Source organism: Ixodes scapularis, unplaced genomic scaffold (assembly GCF_016920785.2).
Source record: "Ixodes scapularis isolate PalLabHiFi unplaced genomic scaffold, ASM1692078v2 PGA_scaffold2__306_contigs__length_199485367, whole genome shotgun sequence".
Taxonomy (NCBI): domain Eukaryota; kingdom Metazoa; phylum Arthropoda; class Arachnida; order Ixodida; family Ixodidae; genus Ixodes; species Ixodes scapularis.
The window spans coordinates 94,931,779-94,954,048 of record NW_024609857.1 but is presented as its reverse complement, the minus strand read 5'-3'; the positions used below and the strand labels follow the sequence as shown (position 1 = coordinate 94,954,048).

At 45.7% G+C, this 22,270-nt stretch overlaps 1 protein-coding gene across 1 annotated transcript in view; it reads left to right on the top strand.

Moving 5' to 3' along the window:
- The window catches only part of LOC8037258 (leucine-rich repeat transmembrane protein FLRT2), a 39,872-nt gene extending 29,366 nt beyond the window's left edge, over nucleotides 1–10,506 (top strand). Inside the window, exons 2-3 of the mRNA XM_029987312.4 lie at nucleotides 261–409; nucleotides 8,509–10,506. Coding sequence (XP_029843172.1) covers nucleotides 261–409; nucleotides 8,509–8,723 — 364 coding nt within the window. The 3' untranslated portion in view covers nucleotides 8,724–10,506. The remainder of the gene's footprint in view (nucleotides 1–260; nucleotides 410–8,508) is intronic.
- Nucleotides 10,507–22,270: the final 11,764 nt, after the last annotated feature.

Below are 22,270 nucleotides of genomic sequence, written 5' to 3'. Positions count from 1 at the left end.
CCAGCTCTTTCGTGAAAAGATCCGTTTATGGAAGGGTGAGACCTATACAACGCTGCAGCTTAAAGACCGCATAACACTGTAGGCGCCAACAACAACCTTAACGGCGTCACTTGTAAGCGCGCAGTGGTGTCATTGAGTCTTACCCGCGCTTTCAAAGTTACCGTCCAAGAATAAATTATTATGATCGTATGGCATAGGACGTCCCCTCTAACAAAAAAGCATGAGACCCTGAACAGTTACAGGATGTGTGCCCCTTACAGGCACAACAATCTCCGGTACCTGCCAGAGGACATGTTCAGCGAGATGCCGGCACTCACGCTGCTCGACCTGAGCGCCAACTTGCTCAAGACCCTCTCGGAACGCTCCCTCTCGCCTGTCATCCGCAACCTGCGACTACTGGACATGAGCAGTGAGTGTCACTCGTCACTACAAATCATCCCACGTCATCCATGGGTCTGCATTTTTGTTGAACTCCCTCACTCACGACCAGTTTAAAATAAAACAAATAGTACGCGTGGAGTGAAAGCTCGCGCTGCAGAACCCAGGGATCCTGGGTTCGAGCCCCACCCCTGCCCGTTTCGATCTGGATGAGCATCGTACCGGCGTGCGGTCGTGTATCACTACTGCGTGGTGCACGTTAAAGATCCCAGGCTAGCGGTTGTACCCCACTGGCTAAATTGCTCATCTACAGCGTGTGACTCGTCGCAACTTTAATGGCTGACCAACTACACGCTGTATAAATATCCCCATAACCCAATTATTATATAAAACAAATAGTAATTCTTTCGTCCTCAAACTCACGACTAGAAAAAAAGTAAAAAAAAACAAACTCAGTTACCCTCACCCTCACTGCCACACTCACCTTCAGATCCTCACTCACAAACTCATGAACTCCCCGAATTCAAGAACTCACCAAAATCATGAATTCACTAAACTCGTGAACTCACTAAACTCTTGAACTCGCCGCGAACTCTCGCCCATCACTGAACTGATCACGCCCATCACCGACCTCACGCCCCTCAAACTCATAGTTTTCGAGGCTAAAGAACTCATTCGTTTTCACCTCACGCCTAAATGGTGAGGGTAAGTGAGGTGAGTGAGTGCGCTCATTAGCAAGTTTTGCCAAGGTAGTTGCTGGAAGAGAAACCAGAAAAAAAAAAATCACACTAACTTGATCATGCTGACAAGAACCGAGGGGCACAGGGCATGCTATAAATGACATGGGCACTTGCTCTCTGCGCGTGCGTGTGTGCTGTCACGTGACGTTATGAGCTCAAATGACTGACATCCCACGACGTCATATTGTCACGTTACGTCACGGTGACAAATATTGTGACGTCACGCGACGTCCAGGGTCACGTCACATCATGGAGTCGCGTAACGTCATGATGTCTCAGTCCTTCGCGGCGATGCTTTATGACCGACCTTCATGACGATTTTCACGCTAAATTCAGCGGATAAAACACACGTTGTGTTAAAACAGCGATATTTACCTTACGCACTTGTCCCCGTCAACTTCAAGTTTTTTATTTATTTTTTTTTCATTTTTTGTGCAAAAGTCTAAAGTCAGAAGGCAAACTGAAGGACGTTCTGTCTTTACAGGGACATGAAAAAAAAAAAAAAAAGGAAACGTGTGTGTGTACGTTGTCCACTTTTTTTTCTGCTAAGTTTCGCGTTTTCAAGACGTTACAAATTCGCCAGCTCACCTGCATGTCCTCCGTCAGTCCTATCTTAAATATTGTAGTAGTAAAACAACTAAGACTATAAGCGACACTCAAGCGACTCCTTATGGAAGAGGCGATCCATTGCTCCAAACCCTCCCTTTGCGCTCCAAAACATTGACCGACACTGAATCGTTCTACGAGCTTCCTCGCTGGAACTTACCCTCAATTTCACTCCAAATTCATTCGACCGCAGCCGACACACCGACCTGACGGAGTCAATCGGGAAGCATTAAAATTGCATCACCCCGGCACTCGTCATTTTTTGCGTTCGCTTTCACCAAATGAATCAATCACGCACACTGACTGCGTCGCGATTCTGCGTTCTTTTTTTTTTTCTGCGCGCGATCGGTCTACAGCCGGCGATAGAAAACGCACAAAAACGACGATCACAGCGCCATGACGACGCACTTCTCTTTTTCATCAGCGTCTTCGCTCTCTCTCTCTCTCTCTCTGCGAAGCTCTTCCGTCACACGCTCAGCCGTTCGCGAAGAACAGGTGCGCCCGTTCCTAAAACTTAACTGCCCTGGCAGCAAAGGACCCTGATGGGACCACGAACGTAGCTTAATCCCAAGGACTTCCCGATAAGAGCGCTACTCCACGAGAGGCTAGAGCTCTGCAGCGCAACAAATGCCGTAATATCTTTGTAATCGGAGACATTGAAGGCGTCATTCAATTCGGAGCGCATGATCTCGTCAGCTGATTAGCGATATCAGCTACAGCCGTTGCTTAGTGGATGCAATCGCTCCCACCTGGACCGTCATTGCCGGGTTCATGGGAGTGCCCCATTGCGTGTCAACAAAGGATGCGAGGCAAAGTGCTTTTGCGCCGAACCGTCCGGCAAATCGCCGTGCGCAATGTTTACGCTACGATTCGAGACAAGCGTTTGTGAGCAAGCCGCAGAGGCAACCGCGAACTAAATGAATCGATCGCTGGTACTCAGCACGACGCCGTTGGCGCGAACAAGCGCCTGGCGATTTCTTTTTTTAAAGCACGAAATGGCTTTTTAATGCTAACCGCGATTCCAAAATTTTGTCCGTCCGTCCATCCGTCCGTGCATTTTCCGCTAAATTTAGCTGGGACAGTGGCTTCACGCTGACTTCACGCGGCCAGTACACCTTGGGGAAATTGACGGCACGTGATCTATACGTTAACTAAGTTTCCCCGCTAAATTTAGCGGGAAAATTCACGTCTTTTTGCAAAACATAAATTAAGATTCCCCGCTAAATTTAGCGAGAAATTGACATCACGTTACCTGTATACCGATTCACTTACCCGCTAAATTGAGCGGGAAACTTCGCGTCTCTTGAACTAGACACCAGTCCAGTTTGCCTGCTAGATTTAGTGGGGGAAAACGACATCACGCGTACTGACGTCAAGTGGCCTACACAACCATTCAGGTTCCCCGCTAAATTTAGTGCAAAATGATACGTCACATGACATACCAAGTCCCTCACCAATTCGTTATAATGCATTTTATGCATCATAACTTCATAAGACATTGAAGGTAAAGGTCGCTGTTTTTGTAATAGGTTAATGGCTTCTATTAAGAACTACTATACTCCGTTTTACATTAAATCCGACCACAGCCAACGCGGTGATCCGACGGAGCAAATCAAGCAGCGGCAGAAGAGCATCGTCCCGGCGCTAGTCATCTTTGTGCGTTTGATACATCACCTGCTAAACCAATAACGCGCAGAAAATGGTGCCGGATCACGGTGATTTCTCTGTGCGTGATTTAGTCGCTGATAGCCAACCTTACTAACACTCAGTTGGGAAACTCACCCTTGAAACCCGGACCGCTCGCGTCCACCGAGACCAAACTAAATACTATAACAGCGCCACACAACTTTTCTTGGCAATGCAGTGGAGGATACAGGCACGCGTCCCCTCGCCCATTTTCAGCGCTGGATAAAGCTGTGCGCGGGCTCTCCTCCTCTTCATTGCATTGCATAGGGACGTTGTCGCCGGGTGTAGTCAAAACATAAAAGTTCATTTATACTCTTACTGCGAAATGGCACTGCGAGATGGCGCCACCGGCCTTTGCGCGACTTGACCTAAACCAGGGGGGTAAAGGTGGGTGAGGAGGAGTGGCAAATCCCGCGCGCCGACATCCTGGGTCCCGAGTGAAAGATCGCGAAAGAGAAAGAAAGCAACGTTGCCAGCTGAAGGACGACAGTCGCAATGGTAATCGCGAAGACTGAAAACTCTCAGCAATATAAACAGTGATAATTTAACGTTGCAAACTAAATTCTGAGCTATTCTGAGGTTTATAAAAAGCAGCATACTCATTACGTTGCATTAACTTCCCTTCTGTCGAAATCTCGAAAATCTGGTAGTTGCGCGGTTTCGTATTTCCGGGCGCGGCTGCCCGCGCCCGGAAATACGAAATTAAACTAGATAACCGAAGCCGGTTATCTGGTTTAGTTTAGTGTTGACGGGAAGCCGTACATCTGCGTGCTATGCAAAAACAAAGCTTCGAAAGGAACGCGAATATCTTTCCACCGGTAAGTTTGTGGATTGTTGAAGTTCATGAAACTGCTCTGATGATATATTTGTGAAATAGAAGGCAGTTGGTAACCATGTGTGGGACCCCGAGGGTCTGCCTGCATACTCCGCCGCTTGCTGAAGCCAGAATGCATGGGAAAATGGCGGACCTTTTCCTCTAGAGTTAGTATGTATGATCTCTATGACCTGAACCGATACGCGAAGACGTGCAGTTCCCGGAGTGGACGCTGCGGAAGAAACGGCGTTGTGATCGCCATTAGTTCTGTTCTCGAGTACGAATCGAAGCCATTTTTTCGAAGCAGGCAGTGTGGCAGTTTCCGAACTGAGTTGTTCCAGTAACGTTGGTAATAGCGAATGCAGAAAGACGACGAGCGCCTTGACGATGTTCTTTTGGAACTGCTTGAATGGCTCCGTATGGCCTCTTTGGGTGCACGGAGAGGAGTTGCACGGTTTCGGTTTCGATTGTCCCATTGACGAAGTAGCGCGTCCCAGCACTGCATGAAAATAAAGTCAGCGCTCGCATGCATTGCACCCATTCATCTTCGTGAGAGCCCCCGTTGAAACACGGACCCCCAGCAACCGTAAAGACCTGCCAAGGCTTAGCGAGGAGTAGGAGGACTGACGGCCGCATCTGGGTACCTTTTCGTAGGCCCGACTGCCACTCCAGAACACAGCACGACTTTCCCTGCTCACGGGTCATTCCGACATTACAAAGACGATGGAACAAGATGACCGGACCGGTATACTTGTTCCACATGCTATCCTAGTCCTGTGTTAACCTACGCACAAACTATGACAGGTCGGGAGCACCAGAAAACGTGCTCAAGCATTATTTTTGTATTGATAGGCAGCACACACAACTAGTATTATAAATTTAAGAAAGGTCATACATTCGAAAATGCAAGTACTGTATTTGGTCGCGAGAATGTCGTTAAGTGAGATTGGCAAATAGAAATCGAAACTTATTGGCCAATGGATTCCCACAATGCGTTGCGTGGTTCTACGCAGCTAAATAATAATGTTGTATAAATATTTGCACAGTCGAGAGTTAGTCAGCCTCAATAGGCGTTTGGTGTCTCAGCTGTAGGTAAGAAATTTAGCCAGTGCAGTACAACCACTAGCCTGGGGTCTTTAACGTGCATCACGCAGTATAGTGAGACACGGCCGCACGCCGGTACGGTGCTCATCCAGATCGAAACGGGCAAGGGTGGAGATTGAACCGAGGATCCCTGGGCTATTGTGAACTGGAAGGGGAGGTGTGCTCATTGCCTGGTTTGGCATGGTCGTTTGGAAGTGATGGTGTAGGTGTTCTGTGCTAATTTGCATTGTGGCATCCGCACGGCGGCGCTGTTGCTGTCTATCAAGTCACACGGGATGTACGGCACCTTGTTCTAGCCAATTAGGGAACTTGTTGTCTAGGATCAGAAAAAAAAAAAAGACGAGGTTGAAGATGTTTATATATCAGCCTTTACTAGGTGAGCTCCAGATCTGTTCAGTTTTCAGCACCCGTATGTACTGTCAGAGCATTTAAAGACTTGTGGTCTTTGTCACAGGAGCATAAGAAGCATATGAATCCTGTTGCATTATGCTAGGCGCAACGGGGCAGGCTTCGGCATATCATGAATAGACTGTTGAACCTCCGCCCAGCTATGACCGCACACTTTCGCATAGCCCACTTTAACTTCGGCTTATTGAAACAAATAATCCACGGCTTCAAGACACATCTGGGGGCGCTGGGACTGAATATGACGCAAGCGTCAGAGATCTGCTCAGCCAATCATCTACCTGAGCCACACCCCTGCTTGTTTTGACATGGACAGGCATCGCACAGGTGTGCGGTTGCATAATCACAGAAACGTGGAGCAGGTTACAGACCGTGGGCCGAATCTCGGACAGCACTAGATAAGCTACCCCTCCACGACGTCACACCATGCCGCTGAATCTCAGAGGAACAGAGCACTCTCGCTATTAAAACGTTCACAAAACCCAATTTGTTTTTCCTCATTTTATACCAAGGCGAAAGAGAATAAACATTACAAAAGGCTCTCTACGAGCACATGTGTTTATAAGGGTTAAACGTACTTCTGATGATCGGACGTCTGTAAAAGGGAGATACATTTCAACGCCACCGTACTGCGCCAGAGTGAGAGTCCGGCCACCTAACCTCACAGGAAGATTTTGCTCTACTCTACACCAAAAAACGAAGTCGATCTTCAAACGTCGAAAGCAAATATCCTCGTATAACGATTTGTACACCAGGTCAGTACTATGTGAGCTTCATCTTGAAAGTCGTTTCAGTAAGGGGGCGCCAGCACATTCATGTTATTAGCCGAGAAACTGAAATATTCTATGAAGGCATCATACTTTCTCGAGGACACCACCACGTAACAGATCGCCCCGCAGTCGAGCTTCTGAACAGTCGTTCTTATTCTCCGCGATTATGACTCTTATGAAGGCCTGAATTTACTCTCGTAGCGGAAAGCCATTACGGGAATTTATATCAAATGCAATTGGTGGAAAAGCGGTCATTAGCAGCACGCAACTGAGTACTGAGTACGCCACAGTACCAGATGATCCCAGCAAAAGCGGCGACGCGGCAGACGCGCGGTTTTTGGCAGATATTTGTATTAGGCTCGATGACTGCGCCATTTGCTTCCGCCTTGGATCTCGAAAGCGGCGACCTTTTTATGCTTTGCTATAGGGAGTATTCACTGGCGGCCACATCTGTGTGCGCGGCTGCTGAGCGCGTGCTGACGGCGAGCTTCCGCAGTCCTTTTGGAGCGTGCATTTAGCACCATCAAGGTTGCCGGTCTTAGCAGGCTATTAATGTGAGCTCGTTCTGAGCATGCGCTCTAAACATCGCCCTCAAATATGGCGTCCAGTCATTACCTCCTATTGTCACTGACAGGATGAAAACGAAAGGGCGTCTATGCCTGGTTTCCAGCACGCGCTTGTTGCCTTTCATCGTGCTTTGACCTCGCGTTTACGCTCGAAGCTCACCAGAAGCGTTTTCGAAGGAGGAAGCTCGCGCAGGAAGCGGAACAACTGAAATACCTTCCTGCTGTTCTTGTCTTGTTTGTGACTATATCAAGCCTCGAAATCCTGACGTCCTAACCGATTTAAAAGTGACAATGGTGATTGTGTGCCTGAGGAACATTGATATATGGTATAAGCAACATTGCTATGATCGCGCGCTCAACCTAGCAGCATCAAAATTTACTTTCGAAGCTTAACATGGGTTTACGCTTAAAAAAGTAGACAAAACCTTACTAAAACAATCATGCTCGGGTCCGATAGTGTCGGTTACAGGAAGTTAGTTAGCACAAGTGGACGAGCGATGTCTCCGATATAGATGAGAAATTTAGCCAGTGAAATACCACCGCCAGCCTCAGATCTTTAACGTGCATCACGCACCGTGGTCGTTAGCTTGCATCACACGACCGCACTCTATCCAGATCAAAACAGGCAGGGGTAGGTGTTGGACCTAGGATCCCTGGGTTCTGCAGCGGGAGCTTTCGCTTAACGTGCTCCGAGCTATGATGCGCTCACACATTCGGCCTCCAATCTTTTTGGTTTATTATTATTACATAGTAAAGGCATTCCAGCACAAACAACTTTGTTACATGAATATTTCATTGTCATTCTACTTACAACTTCTCAATATTTAGTACAATGAATAATTCCAAAGACACGTTTTACTCGCTTTGGGCATCTAGAACATGTGGCCAGTTCGAATAGTTCACGTCGTCTAATCTCTTATTTTTGGAGAAGAGCTTTAGTACACTTGTTCACGCAGGTTCTGGTTGAAACTGAGTGTATAGGGAGTTCGAATTTGTTCAAAAGATCGAAGAAAAATTGTACCTCACTCCTTTGGAATTTGGCTCAGCGTGTCTCACGGCCATACGGAATTGCCAAATGCTAAATAAACAATCCCATCAACATTATCATGTAACAGGAAATTCCACCTTTGCATCTAAGTCAAAAAACCTGATTGTAAAGCAGGATATGTTAATCTCGTTCTGAATCGTTTGTTAGATAACGTCCCAGAAAAACGAAGCGTCACAACAAAAGCATAACGACGTTATCTATACTAGTCTCTGGCTGCTCGTAGGGAAGGCAGTTCTCCGTCCATATTACAAAAATACTTTTTTTTTTATTTTGCCACACTTTTACAAGTAATGTTGAACTGCGCATTTTTAGAAAAAGCTCCTCGCTCCAGTGGACACTCGCCTTTTCCCCCTCACAAGAGTGAGTCACTCTCTGCACTCCTTTCTTTCAGATAACCAGTACTACTGCGACTGCAACCTGACGTGGGTGTCGCGGGCTTTCAAGATCAACGATGACCGCTTCTGGCAGCGAAACGAGATCACCTGCCAGTGGCCCCACCAGCTCTACGGCACCGATGTGCTCACGCTCACCGACGATGCCCTGGACTGTCCAGGCACGCGCGTCTCTACCCCGCATCAGTTGAAGATCGACCACGGACAAAGCTAGGAGCGCCTCGCGTTTTTCTGCCACGTGTTCGCCACCTCGTGGGTTTCGAGCGAACCAGCATGAAGGGCTCGTGGCGCCCATTTCAACGCGATGGAAGTGTGGTCTGTTCTCCTCTACCGGACCAACGTGGCGACTCCAAGGCAGAAGAGACGGGTCATAAAGAATATTGAATGTGTGGATGTTCCAAGGGGGCCAACGCCGGTCAACGCAGCAAGCTTGTAGTCTACGTATTTTACTAAAGACAAAATATAAACGTTGAAGGGCGCGAGGAAGGGCGCCTTAAATTAGTAAATGTGTGAGAGACGTGGTGTTTTTGCGCGAAACAGTCTGTGGCTACCGGAAAGACACCCGTCCGGCTTACAGACAGTGGTTTTCTTTTGTTATCATTCAAGGATTTTATAACCAGTTTTGGAAATTCTAGGATTACAATAACATCACGGATTGTCCAACAAACCGACAACACTGTTCTAGTAAAGCTAGATGTCTCGGATCGACCTACTTATTTTTTTCATTTTAAAGATTGCAAGGCAAAACAACTGTCTTTTTTTTTTTTTTTTTTTTTTTTAGCGCACATAATAAGAGCATGAAAGTGCGGATACAGCCCATAGCTTTTTTTCGCATGTTCCCATTTTCGATTATTCGAGCTGGGTAAAACATGCCCACTTCCACTTTCACACATACACACACACACACACAAATAAAAAAAGAACGTTGGTCCGGCAAATATCTTTCACTTGCTTGAGTCCCGTGGCTTTGTCTCCAGTCAGAATTAATGTAAAATTTAAAATATAGGAACACCGAAAGAAGAACACAGGTGGGACGAGGAACGTCGTACATTTTCCTTCAAGTAGCAACAGTCATCGTAAGAGGACACCATCGGGTTCGGCAGAGAGCTCATAGGATCATTTACCACGAACAAAGCGGACGACAATGTTTCTGCTCCGTCACTCGTTTTAACTCGAGATGTGATGGCGTTCTACTCTCCGAAATTCACATAGCCGCTTGGTCATAATTGAGAAAAGTATGTATGTATATAATAAGGGAGTTTTTGCGGTCCCAGTCATCCTTTCCTTTAATCTTCTAATCTTATAAGTTTTCAGAATATCCTCTATTTTCTTTTTTTGACCCCTTTCCATGTATCTTTCGTTTTTGACTGTGGGGTGTGATTGTGGAAAAGAGCGTTGCGATTTATTGTACTGTTGCTACTTGAAAAAAAGTTCACCTCGCCCCAGCCGTGTCTCATTTTTTCGGTGTTCCTAAAGTCAACATTGTCCCAAATAGAAGCGAGCATCTGAGCCAGCTTGAACTGCTTGCCTCGAGAAAACTTTTCAACTTGAGCCTTCAGCATCCGCTTATTTAAGTGCAGTCATCTACGTGTATGTCATGCCATTCGACATCTCAACTACACAACATCAACCTGTTCATCGGGTGTTTCAAGCGACATTGCTGACGTGCCGCGACAAACACCTTTTTGAGTATCGGAAATGCCACCGATAAAGTGCTGTTCGTATCATCTGTTATGTGTCGTGTAGGTGCGTGCCTTTTATCCCTCCTGTTGACATGTGCAAACGGGTGCTATTATCTTCTTATCGTTTTCTCTCCTGTGTATGTATTTACGTCTGATAGGACCCTTGGACTACGAGTGCATCGCTCATGACGAGAATGTAAAAAGGACACGCGTCACGTTTGAAAATAGAATGTCAAATTGTTCAGGACTCAACAAAAAAAAAATAAGAAGACTCATTTAGAAGTCAATAAAACGCATAATTCTGAGACTCGTCTAGTTGCGCGAGGTGCGAGTGTTCCATGCCAGAGGTCTAGTGCTGCAATGTGCGCCTTTGCAATGCCCGCTGCCGCACTAATCCCGCCGACAAATGTCAGGGGAGTTCTAACAGAAACTGAACAGGAGCAAAAGCTGCAGATGAACCCGGGGGTCGCCGCAACCACAGATGATGCTAAGAGACATTTTGGGTTATGGTGCTTACACGGCGTCTCCGACTGGCGTGTCTACCGCGTCATCAAAAGTGGTCTCTCGATTGCCGCTCGATGACGTTCTAAAAGTGTCATGCTCTTGCTCTGTCGCGATCCTGGCGGTGGTACAGGGCGGAGGGGGAGGCGACAGACGCCTGCTCCGTTGCAGGTTTTTCTGCAGTCAGACAGCCAACGGAAACCATAGCAGCCACAAGTTGGGACGTCGCGACGACAGCGACCTTCGAGTCCGCTTGCCCTTTTTAGAGCGCAGCTCTTCGGTTCCCGTTTCCGGCTTGAGCGGTTTCGGTGTCGCCATCGGCGTCGGCGTAACCGCGGGGGAAATTTTTCGCTAAATTTAGCCGGGAAAGTTTCCGCTAACTTTAGCGAGGAACTTTTGCCGCTAAATTCAGCGGTTAAAATTTTCCGCTAAATTTAGCGGGGAAATTTTTCCAGCTAACTTTAGCAGAAAAAATTCCCTGCTAAATTTAGCGAAAAAATTACCCTGCTAATTTTAGTGGGGAAATTTTTCTGCTAAATTTAGCGTGAAATTTTTTCCACTAAATTGAGCGGGGAACTTTTTCCGCTAAATTTAGCGGGTAAATTTTTCCGCTAAATTTAGTGGTACATTTTCCCCTAAATGGGAGGCGAGAAGGGGAGGAGGAGGGGGCATATCCTCCTCTCCGTACCTTCCCCTCCTCCTCCTCAAGGGCTGCGCTCTAATAGACCGATCTCACCAAGCGTTCGGAGCATGCGTGACGCCGCCATAACTTTAGTTCAGAGGAGCCAGGCAGCAGTGCACATGACGGCTCGTGCCGCCTCATGCTCCACACGCGCAGAGCTCTAGCGAGGTTGTCGCACGTGCAGAAAGACTAAAGCCCCCTCGATGCATTGCGGCAGCGGTGGCGTATAGTCAAACTGGCTGGTGAGATCGGTCTATTCGGCGTTACAGGGGTGTGTAAACGTCTTTCATTTTTTGCCAGAATTTCTACGACCAAGAGCATGACACACCGGCTCCTGTTACGCAATGTGTCGTTACTTCGAGAGCATTCTCGATGTATATGGGCGGAATAGAACGGTAAGCACGGCAGTCTACGGCGCGTTCCGGACATCGTCTTTGGGCTCTTCAGGCGGCAGAGTTTGAAGTTGAAATGAAAATTCAGAATCGGATCCCTTCAGGGTACCCTTCTTCCATATCCTTGAACTGTTGGCGTGACCAAACTTTATCCCACGCGGGAACTGTCTGGCACTCTCACTGAAAGTGGCACACATGGGTGTTGCAGTGACGTTATAATTGCTGAATGAAAGCTTCGTAACGCAGGAAAATAATCCCTAGAGAAGGGGAAAAAGGGGGACAAAGGACAAACACAAATCTCTATACAGAGCTAGGTGACTGGTGCTCGACAAAAAAAAAAAAATCCGCCTGCTCCGGGTATCGAACCAAGGACCAGGCGGAATTTTTTCAGTCGCGCACCAGTCACAAGCTGTGTTTGGAAATTAGTGTTTGTCCTTTATTCCCCTTGTCCGGTGATTATTTTCGTCATTCTTGTCCAGCTCGCTTGCACATTTGCATTAATTCCATTGTCATCGTAATGTATAAATGCCTCGGTCTACATCAGAGATAGAAAATATCGTCTCTATGCTTTATTGCTGGGGACCTGTTCAGAACCTGGAATCATGCGGAATAAATAGACCATCAAAAGGCCCTACTCTGCGCTTACTTCCGGAGCACGTGGGCTTTGAGAAAAGCTCTTGGAAACATTGGCACGCGAGATCATTGACCTGTTGTTTTGCACCATGCCTGCTGAAAGACGCGGCACGCACAATGCAACAACAGTTGCTGCTGCTGTTGTTCTTTTGTTGGACCGCGATAAAAAGGCTCGTTTATCGCGGTTTAGCAAGATTTAACGGCGCGTGATGATGTACTACACTGATCTGAATGAAGACTGAAAACGCGCAACTGGAGCGCCGATGTTGTCAATCGCGCGTCCTAACGTCATTGGACCTTCACCGCCATGAATTTATGTAAGACGCCATGCCGACTGCTAATAAATCAGAACTGAAGAAACTCATTTCAAAGCGGCTTCCCGAGTACGCTCTGATTTTGGTAACTTTAGTTTTCGATAAATGGCTATACAATTTGCGGCGCTTAATTTTTACATCGTCAACGCGTAAAATATACGAATCTGCGTAGTTAAAACGTTCTTAAAATCGCAATATTAGTTTAAAGTCTATCGAAATATACCCAGCCGGCAATGCATATCCAGGCGGCGCCACGAGAGTGCTGCCTTCAGCACTACAAGCGGAGGCGTGTCTGTTAAAGGGACGCTGAACCGAAATCTGGATTCCCCAAAACACGCGGGAAAAGCGTGCAACGGGATGCTACAAACGCCAAAACATCACTCATACAGCGATATCTGAAACGGATGACTGTATTTTTCAAAAAAAGGAGGCGCATTTGGCAGGAATGTTGACGTCATGTTTCTCTGAGAAGGAGAGGGAACGGACTCGCGTCCCCTCCGCCTCGCGGCCTTGAGGGAGCGAAGCGAAGAGAGGAAGAAACTAACCGCCGAATTCAGAAACCTCACTCAAACTACACTCAAACTTAAGGGCCCCTCCACTTCCTCGAGGAAGGCGCGAGGGCCGGCGCTGGCCAATCGCGACGGCGGATCCGTCCTCGCGATTGGCCAGCGCCGGCCCTCGCGCCTTCCTCGAGGAAGTGGAGGGGCCCTTCAGTTTGAGTGTAGTTTGAGTGAGGTTTCTGAATTCGGCGGTAGGTATCTTGACGGTCACGCGCCTCGTCGGCCTGATTCAATCTCGACATCTTTTTCCAAAAATACGGCCGTCCATTTAAGATATCGCCTTACTAGTAGTGTTGTAGGGATTGTAGCGTCCCGCCTACACCTCCAGCATTGTTTTTTTTTGTTTTTTTTTTTTGAAATCCAAATTTTGGTTTATCATCCCTTTAATGGGGCGGCCAGTTTGCCCGTCGAGCCGTGGTGAGAGGCGGCGACGCTAATTTTAGCCGTACCCGGTAGCAAGTGCGCACCTTGTCCCTGGTTCCTTTGTGACGGTACACCAGGCCGCATATTAAAAGAGAGACGAAAGTAATCCCTGGAGAAGGGGAACAAGAGGGACAAAGGACAAACATAAATCTCCAAACACAGCTCGCTTGCACCTTTGCATTTAATTGCATTATAATTAAAAGAGAGTTCCGGCATTTTGTCTAGTTTCTTATTTGTAATATTCGATAACTCACTATCAAGCGGTAAATTACCAAGTGAATGGAAAACAGCTTACGTTGTTCCTACCCACAAAAGCAGTAAAAAAATAGTATAGAAAACTATAGACCAATATCTCTTCTTTGTGTGTGTTCGAAAGTTTTAGAACATATAATCTACAGCCACCTGATAAAACATCTCGACAGAAACAACTTCTTTATTACTTATCAACATGACTCCCGAAGTGGTTTATCGTGCGATACCCAGCTGATCGACTTTTATCAGGACATTTCTTCTCTTTTTGCGATAAAGACGTGCAAGTAGACTGAGTTTTCTTAGATCTTCAAAAAGCCTTTGACAAGGTCCCCCATAAATTGATCCTATACAAATTAATTTTTTTTTAATATCCCTGAAATCATTATTAGCTGGCTTACTGATTATCTTACAAATCGAAGACAGGCTGTTTTAGTGAACGGGAAAACGTCGTCATATTTAGAAGGAACATCAGGGGTCCCGCAGGGATCAGTGCTAGGTCCGCTTTTATTCCTAATATATATAAATGACATTTCTACAGAAATTACGTCAAGCATTCGTCTTTATGCGGACAATTGAGTCTTATACCGCAAAATAACGACATACTCAGGCGGTCTAGAGCTACAGGAAGATATTGATCGCCTATCAAGATGGTGCGAAATATGGAAAATGAATTTAAATATTCCCAAATGCAATCATATAACATTTACCAAAAAACGAAAACTTGTTTCTTTTAGCTATTCAATTGGCGGCGCCCTACTACAAAAGGTGGACAAATTAAAATATTTAGGCGTTCAGTTTTCAGAAAGCCTATCGTGGAGCGCACATGTAGACTACATGACGGTCAAAGCTAACCGTGTGCTAAATTTCTTGAGGAGAAATTTTCACGATTGCCCTTCCAATTTAAAAAAAAAAAAAAAACCTTTTTCTTTTTAATGCGAGGCCTATTTTAGAATACGCTTGCTTGCTCTGGGACCCTAAAGAACGCTATCTGGAACAGAAAATTAAACAAATTAAGAGCAAAGCTTCTAGGTTCGTTACAAAAAAATTACAATTTCAAACAAAGTGTTATTGCTCTAAAACGTCAATTAGACTGGGAACCTCTGAACTCTAGAAGACGCCGCTTCCGTTTAAAATTTTACATAGAATATATCATGATCAAACAGGACTGGATAAAACTAAATTCCTGGAACTGCCACACTTTGTATCACGCAGTTTAGATCATTCCAAAAAAAATTTGAGAATTTTCAGCTGGGACTAATATATTCAAATTCTCATTTCCCCCCAATACCGTTAAACAATAGAACGAATTGCCCGAGGAAACTTTTTTAATTCCATCATCTCATATGTTTTTGATAAACTGTCACGTAATAGCTGGGAATAAGGAAGGTGAATTCTTTGTTTGTGAATGTGTATTCAGAATGCTTGATTTGTAGCACCGTGCTTTGTGCCTTCATACCTTTACTTGTACAGAAAATTATATTGGTGGCTAATCCTTAATAACATTGTATCTCCATATGTTAAAGTGTTATAATTTTGCAACACAATTTTTCTTGCGAACTTTTTTTTTTTTTTGTGTTTTTGTATTTGACGACTGTAATTCTTGTTCAAATGTATCCTCACACCTCCCCCCCCCCCCCCCCCCCAACCCCCAACTGGGTGCCGCCCCTCCCCCTGCAACAATGCCTCTTGGCGCTGCGGGTAACATGTAATAAATAAATAAATAAATGCGGTTTTAGGACCACCGGAGGCCAATTGTTTGGTCGAAATGTTTAGAGCATAGTCTAGAGTTGTCATTTGGACACCAGTCTGAGTTGTCTTCACCACTAGAAGAAAATGAATGTAAATAGAACCAAACTGTGCATCCTAGAGAACAGTACGCACGTTGCAATGGCTGGAATGTGATATGCAAGACTGGTGTAACAAGGCGACAGGCAACGAAGTGTACGTGTGAGTAAGATGTTTACGCTTCTCATGAGCTTTTTATAAAGCAAAACTTTTGCATCCCATTTTTTGTACGCCGTCACGTTTGTTACCAGACTCAGCATTTAATTTAGTTGCCGAAACAAAGAAAAGTGTATGTGCTACGAAAGTCCACCATTTGAGAACTCGCAGCTCTGGAAGGTCTTGGCTGCGACCGTGATTGTCGAACGGCTATGCACGCATACGATTACGAGTGCCGGAACGGGCCAATGGCCCTCTCGCTTGAACGCCTGGTCGCTTGATTCTCGACGTCACGAAGCAACAATCGGCCCAATTGTTTCTACCGTATTTCACTATTTGGCTGTCTAATTGACTTGTAAAATAACTTGTATAAGTACTTATTAAGGAGTTTTAGAATAACGTATGCATTTTTTGCGCTAAATATAGTACTTACGTTAGCGCATTCTACGCAAGAGAGTTTTAGAATAGCGTTTTTCGCGTCGCTAAAGCCTAAGCATCACGTGTTTACAACGCCACCAAGATGCAGTCACAATCTTTATATCAGACACAAAATGATGTATATTGAGAAAAAACAAATTGTTTTGGTTCAGAGTAACATTTTAGGTTTGTTTAAACAGGAGAATGCGACGCGAGCGGTCGTTTGGTCGTGGACCCCCACTTGCATCGCTTCGGCAAGCGGTGTCTCGTGTATTTACCTTCGCACACCATACCTTCGCCGAGAAATGTTCGCTCGTCGCAAGCATCAAGTTACCGGTGACCGTTGCTTACCTTACTGGGTTTTTCGTAAGCATCAAGCCACCGGTAATCGTAGCCCACCTTACTGGGTTTTCCAAACCGAGTGCAATGTCGTCCCGTATTGAAAATCGCAGTCGCGAGGATGCCGCCGGCATCGCCCTCACGACACCGCCAAAGCGGCCGCAGCCATGGTCCTGGGTGCCGCCATTTTTAACTCCGCTCGTCTTGCCCTTACCCAACTTCTCTTCACGAATCCTCCTTGGAAGAGCGCAAAGACTCTTTGCGTACGCACGCGATTTCCGAAAAATAGCGTAAGCTAAATTAGCACACGCAAAGCGCAAAACGTGGTTAGCGTTCGGCGCATGTTCAGTGGCGGCGACGCTATACTTTGCGTACGCAAAGCTTTAGCGTGCGCTATTCTAAAACTCCCTATTTTGCCGGGTCGTCTACAAAACGAGTTCGTCAGACCACTTTCAAAACCTGCCCATCTATTTTCAGATTCACTTACTTGATGCGTCGCGCTGCAGTAATCCACTTCCGTCGCCGTGTCGCTTCCCAAGGTCTGGAAGGGAAGCGGTAAAGTGGGACGCTTGAGTCACCTTCAAAACTGTGGCTTCATGCATCAGTAGCGACGTTTCTTTTTGGGGGGAACTCTAGGAGTAGGTGAGATGTCACAGGAACCCGGTGAGGTCGTAGAGACGTGAAGCTGGGACTTACTTTTATGAAAAACGGTTCCCAAAACGGCTCACGTCGATCCGAAATGCCATGTTCACACGTGGTTTCTAAATGCGCCTGCCCGCAGTCCCCGCGACCTGAGCCGTCCTGGATTACCCAGTGTTTTATTTTGCAGACGCTAGATGGCGCAGCGTGTAGTGCCAATCGGCAAATAACTTCATCGCAGTAAGCTAAAGCTCCGCGAAAATGTAACCCTATCGGTTGTGATATCATATAACGCGACGGTTGGAGAACATGCCGTTACTTGGATCAAAATATAAAAGAGGGTAAACGAATTTTTTTTTTTATGAGCCGACGTCCACCTAAGTTTAATATCGTCAATAGAAGAAATGACATTGTGGCAGCCTGTAAAATCTATTACAGTAAAAAAAAAATTGTCACTAAGAAAGACAACAATGCTCCTTTACTTGCTGGTAAGTGCTTACTTGAATTCAAGTAGTGTCAAGTTCTCAAACTTTTGCGTTCTATCCCAACAGCTAGCGTCATATATACTCACGAAGTTCGAGCTTCCTGCGATGTATAGTTTATTTACACGGGCCCAGAAACATATACGGTTTTCGTTTCTCAAAAAACCCCGGTATATCGGATTCGATGTCTATCTCGTGTGATAGCTCGGTTAATTATATAAACAAATTCTCAGTGAGTGAGACACGGCAGCGGTAAGTTAATCTTTACTATATTTGTTATAATGAGCCTACTCCCACAAAATCCCAATTAAATTCACCACCGTCTGACGGTGGACGAATTTCAGAAACTCCGTGATAGGACTCCTTGTTCGTGACAAGCTTTGACTTTGAGTTCGTGATGATACAGTCATGTCCCGCTAATACAACTCACCCAGTTAATATAAATACACCGCTTCATAGACGTTTTCGGGGACGAACTGGGTAAATAAACGCACATTTGTCTCGTTATTATAAACAACATGAATTGTAAACTTTTCTTCTTTTTTTTTTTCTTCTTAAGACGGACGGTTGTGTTGATGTTAGTAGAGATATCGCTGTTTTTTAGCTGAAGCAGTGTCCCTGAATTACATGGTATAATCTTTTGCTATCGGTATTGTGTGTATAGTTTTATAAAGACCACGGCTCAAAGTTTGGTTTCGGGCGTCGACGGCAAAACCGATACTATCCGCTAGATGGATGGCAACACTGATCATGAGCCGCGCGGCCGCGACGTGACGTCACCGTGGTGCTGCGGTACGCGGTACAACCAATCAACCGCAGCTCCACCGCGACGCGACGTCGCGAAGGTGCTGCGCCAGTGTTCCTCGATTAAAAGCTAACCCGCTTGCCGCTCGCTAAAGAGCAGCTGATCTCATCTTTAAAATTTGGGTTTAGTAGAGTATGCGGCTTTTTACTTTGACGTAATATTTGGACTGTTAGGAAATTTCGTGCCACTAAAGCGATGCCAGTCATTTATTTTGGTTTCGTTTTCGACCGGAGTTGACCTTTAAGTGAGTCAGATAACCCTAGGAGAAATCATATTTCCTCCTACCCTATTGACCGGCCCTCGGAGAGGGACGCATCGTTTCCCAAACATAGCCTTGATTCCTTGCGAGGATGCAACGAGAAGGGCAGGAAGGAATGAGTCGGTCCGCCGGGGAGATTCGTCCCGGGCACGCGAGAGTCGGGAGTCACGACAAGGAGCGCAGTCGGCTTGATGCTACACTCGCCTCTTGATCGATCTGAGAGCAAACGTGGCCTATTCTCGGAAGTCTGTGAGTGTGCCGAAGGCTCCCCCTCTAGTGTTGTCATCCGCAATCAACCTGAAGTTCAACATACATCTCCGAGTTTTGTGAGCTCATAACACAGTAGCATGGAAGAAGCGAGATTGCGATCGCCTCAGCATGTGAGTATAGCCCTACCCGCAATATTCTAGCGAGAGCAGTACTAAACCACGCAGACGGCCATGATCACTGACAACCTAAAAGAAACGCATTGAGAGGCGAGCCCTAAGCCTTTTGGTATCGTTCCGCAACTACTTGGATTGCCGCATCAGTCGATATAAGAAAACCGATGAACAAACAACAAACCGCGAAGCAAAAAAGCGTGATTTTAAGAGGCCACGTTGTGGGTTTCTTAAGCACTCACTGACTATAGACAAAAGGGTTTTCTGTGAAACCTTAAAAACTAAACAGACTAGCATCTACACATATTCTATGTACAGTACGTCTATCCTTCTTGTATAATACTCTTTCTTGATGGTAAAGTGCGTGGAGGGTTCTAGTGGGTTTTTAGACTTGTTTCTGGTAACTAGATTATGCTGTACGCAAACATTTTAGACATTTTGAACTATTTTCTCTTGAATTGCTCAAAAGCTACCATCCCTCTAAACCAAGCGCGGAAGCACTGACACCACCGGGTAGCGTGCATTGCATTCAAGTGCTCTTAAGAGGCTGTTACATTATCTTCAGGGTTTAAAATCACTGCCCGCGCAGTCGTTTTTTTTTTTTTTTTCGCCAAGGAGTACAAAAAGAAGTTGTATGGAACGAGGTCGAGATTGTAAAGAGCATGGCTCATGAGTTTCACTTAAGTGTTTTCGAGGAAATCGATCATTATACTGGCAGGGCGGGCTTATCCATTGCTGTAGTACAGCAGGATTTCCCACAGGCCAATTTTTAGTCGCCTCTCCTGGATTTTCTCGGGTACTGCTGGCGCGCAAACTGTGGTATCATTCGGCAGTCACCGTGCTTTTGCTTTCGAGAGCAACCATGGCCACGTGGCCGTTGACTAAATAGAAGATTGTTACCACACTCTTTCTAACACTGCTCGACCTGTTGACATTTTGCGGTCTCCACAAGGAAGACCCAAACAGATGTCTGGCCATTTGTTTCGGAATCAGGCTTGTAGTTCCAGTTTTAGTTGTCCATCACTATGTCAGCAACACTCCTATACTTGGCGTCAACTATTTTCTTGCTACGTTGTCAGTGTTTGCTTAGCTACCACAAGGCTGCAGCACCGCAACTCGGCGAGAGCACGTGCGCGTTACTTTCTTTTGCATTCACGTGCCCACGAAATTAGCGTTGAAACCGTTGGAGGCTGGAGCTCTGCGGAAGCTACGCTATAGCTTCCACAACCTGGCACTAAATAGTTGGGGTCAAATATAGAGTCGAAACTTTAGAATCTGTGTAGCATATTTGGTACCATTCCATCAGTGTCAGCTTTTGACCTCCCGACATTGGTATGAAACCAAGCGAGAAGAGACTGTTCTCAGACGAAGGTCTCTGTGGATAATCGTCGAAACACTTGACGAAATAATCTTCAGGGTCCCTCGATAGCACCGTAACTCAAACGAGGGTCCTCTCTAAAGAGCCTCTCGATGTTTTCTTCAGTCACGGCCGTCAATGGTAGCCAGTGCGCTCGCCCTCTTTCAATGAGGTACGGCCACGCTTAAATAGACCGAAGCAATTAAACATATTGTTGCACTTCATAGTACAAGGTCCCCAAAAGCGTGCGACAACTGTTTCAATGATTCCAACTCATTTAAACCGTTTCTTTTTGTATTGTAAAGCATCTTTGCTTGAAATTACCGTCTCTTTACGTCCGTGGTAAAAGTCGAACAAAGCTATGTGTCGGGATCTGTCTAAGTCCGCGGCTAACACTAGGCGACGTTGTGGTAGCCGATAGATGGCCACTTCGGCTATCTAATGAAGAGGCTTCGTGGCGCCACACTTCTTTTGTGCCTACGCCATTTCTGTTGGCCACATTTCAACAATTTACCAGCGACTTACCGGGCCAGAAACTGAATGGTAAGTAACTGGTATAACAAAACTGCGAAAAGCAAAGACGTCAAGCTCACACAGACTGTGTCGTACAACGTATACGCTGGCAAATTGAAATCGAAGGTGTTGGTCATGTGAAAGATGTTCGGCTGCTCAACTGTCACTTAAATGATAACTAGATTAAATAACAAACTATGTAATGAAAGTGTTAATTAACTGGGAATTGTTATAATATGACTAAAAATACACCTTTAAAGAAAACTCGACGTCCGAAAGATTGCGGTAATTGTCAAGTTGATTTTCCTAAGATACGCGTGAAATCATCAGGGGATATTAGCGGCGAGATATTACGGTGGCGCCCTTTCTTGGTTCCCTCTCGTGAAGTCATGACCTAGCGAACAACAAGTTCGATGGTGTTTGTAATGATCATGTTGGAAGCTTAAAATCATAGCGCTCTGAAACCAACTTTGCCAACACCGTCAAAATTGAAGTTCATGCATTCCTTTTATTTCCGTCGATCAGAAAACCTTTGCTGACGTCATAGCATTCGGCCAATCGTGGCATGCTGACCACAGCGACGCTTTCGATCGCGCACATCGCCAATAAGGAACGAAACCATTTAGCCTATAAAGGAATGCATTTCATAAAGTCATAACTGCTTTTCAGATCTCCCGTACTAATGCCATCAATTTAAAGCACTTAGTTTAAAAACTGAAAAGCTTGGTTCGTAGAATATGATCGGTCATCTTGAGTAAACAAAATCGAGAAAACATTTTAATATGAAAAGTCTGTTGAAATGTGTTTATCGTCGTGGGGCTACACCATAGAATGTAGAAAATAACTGATTGATAACCACTTTTGTCGTTTTGTGACCAAACACTCTTCGAAGTGCGTCATCAAATGATCACTCCACACCTTTTCTTCGCAAGTGATTTGTCAAACATATCGTGAGTGTGGAATATTTGAACGCACTTTACATATCTTCATTTCAGACGCATTTTCTTTCCTCTGAATGAATCAGCGCGTTTATGCAATTCTACAAACTGCATTAAAGGGATACTGAACCGAAATTTGGATTTCGCAAAGTAAGGCTGCAGAAGTGTTGAACGGGAACCTACGAACTCCAAAACATCACTCGTATATCGATATCTCTAACGGACGGCCGTACTTTTGGAAAAGAAGGGCGC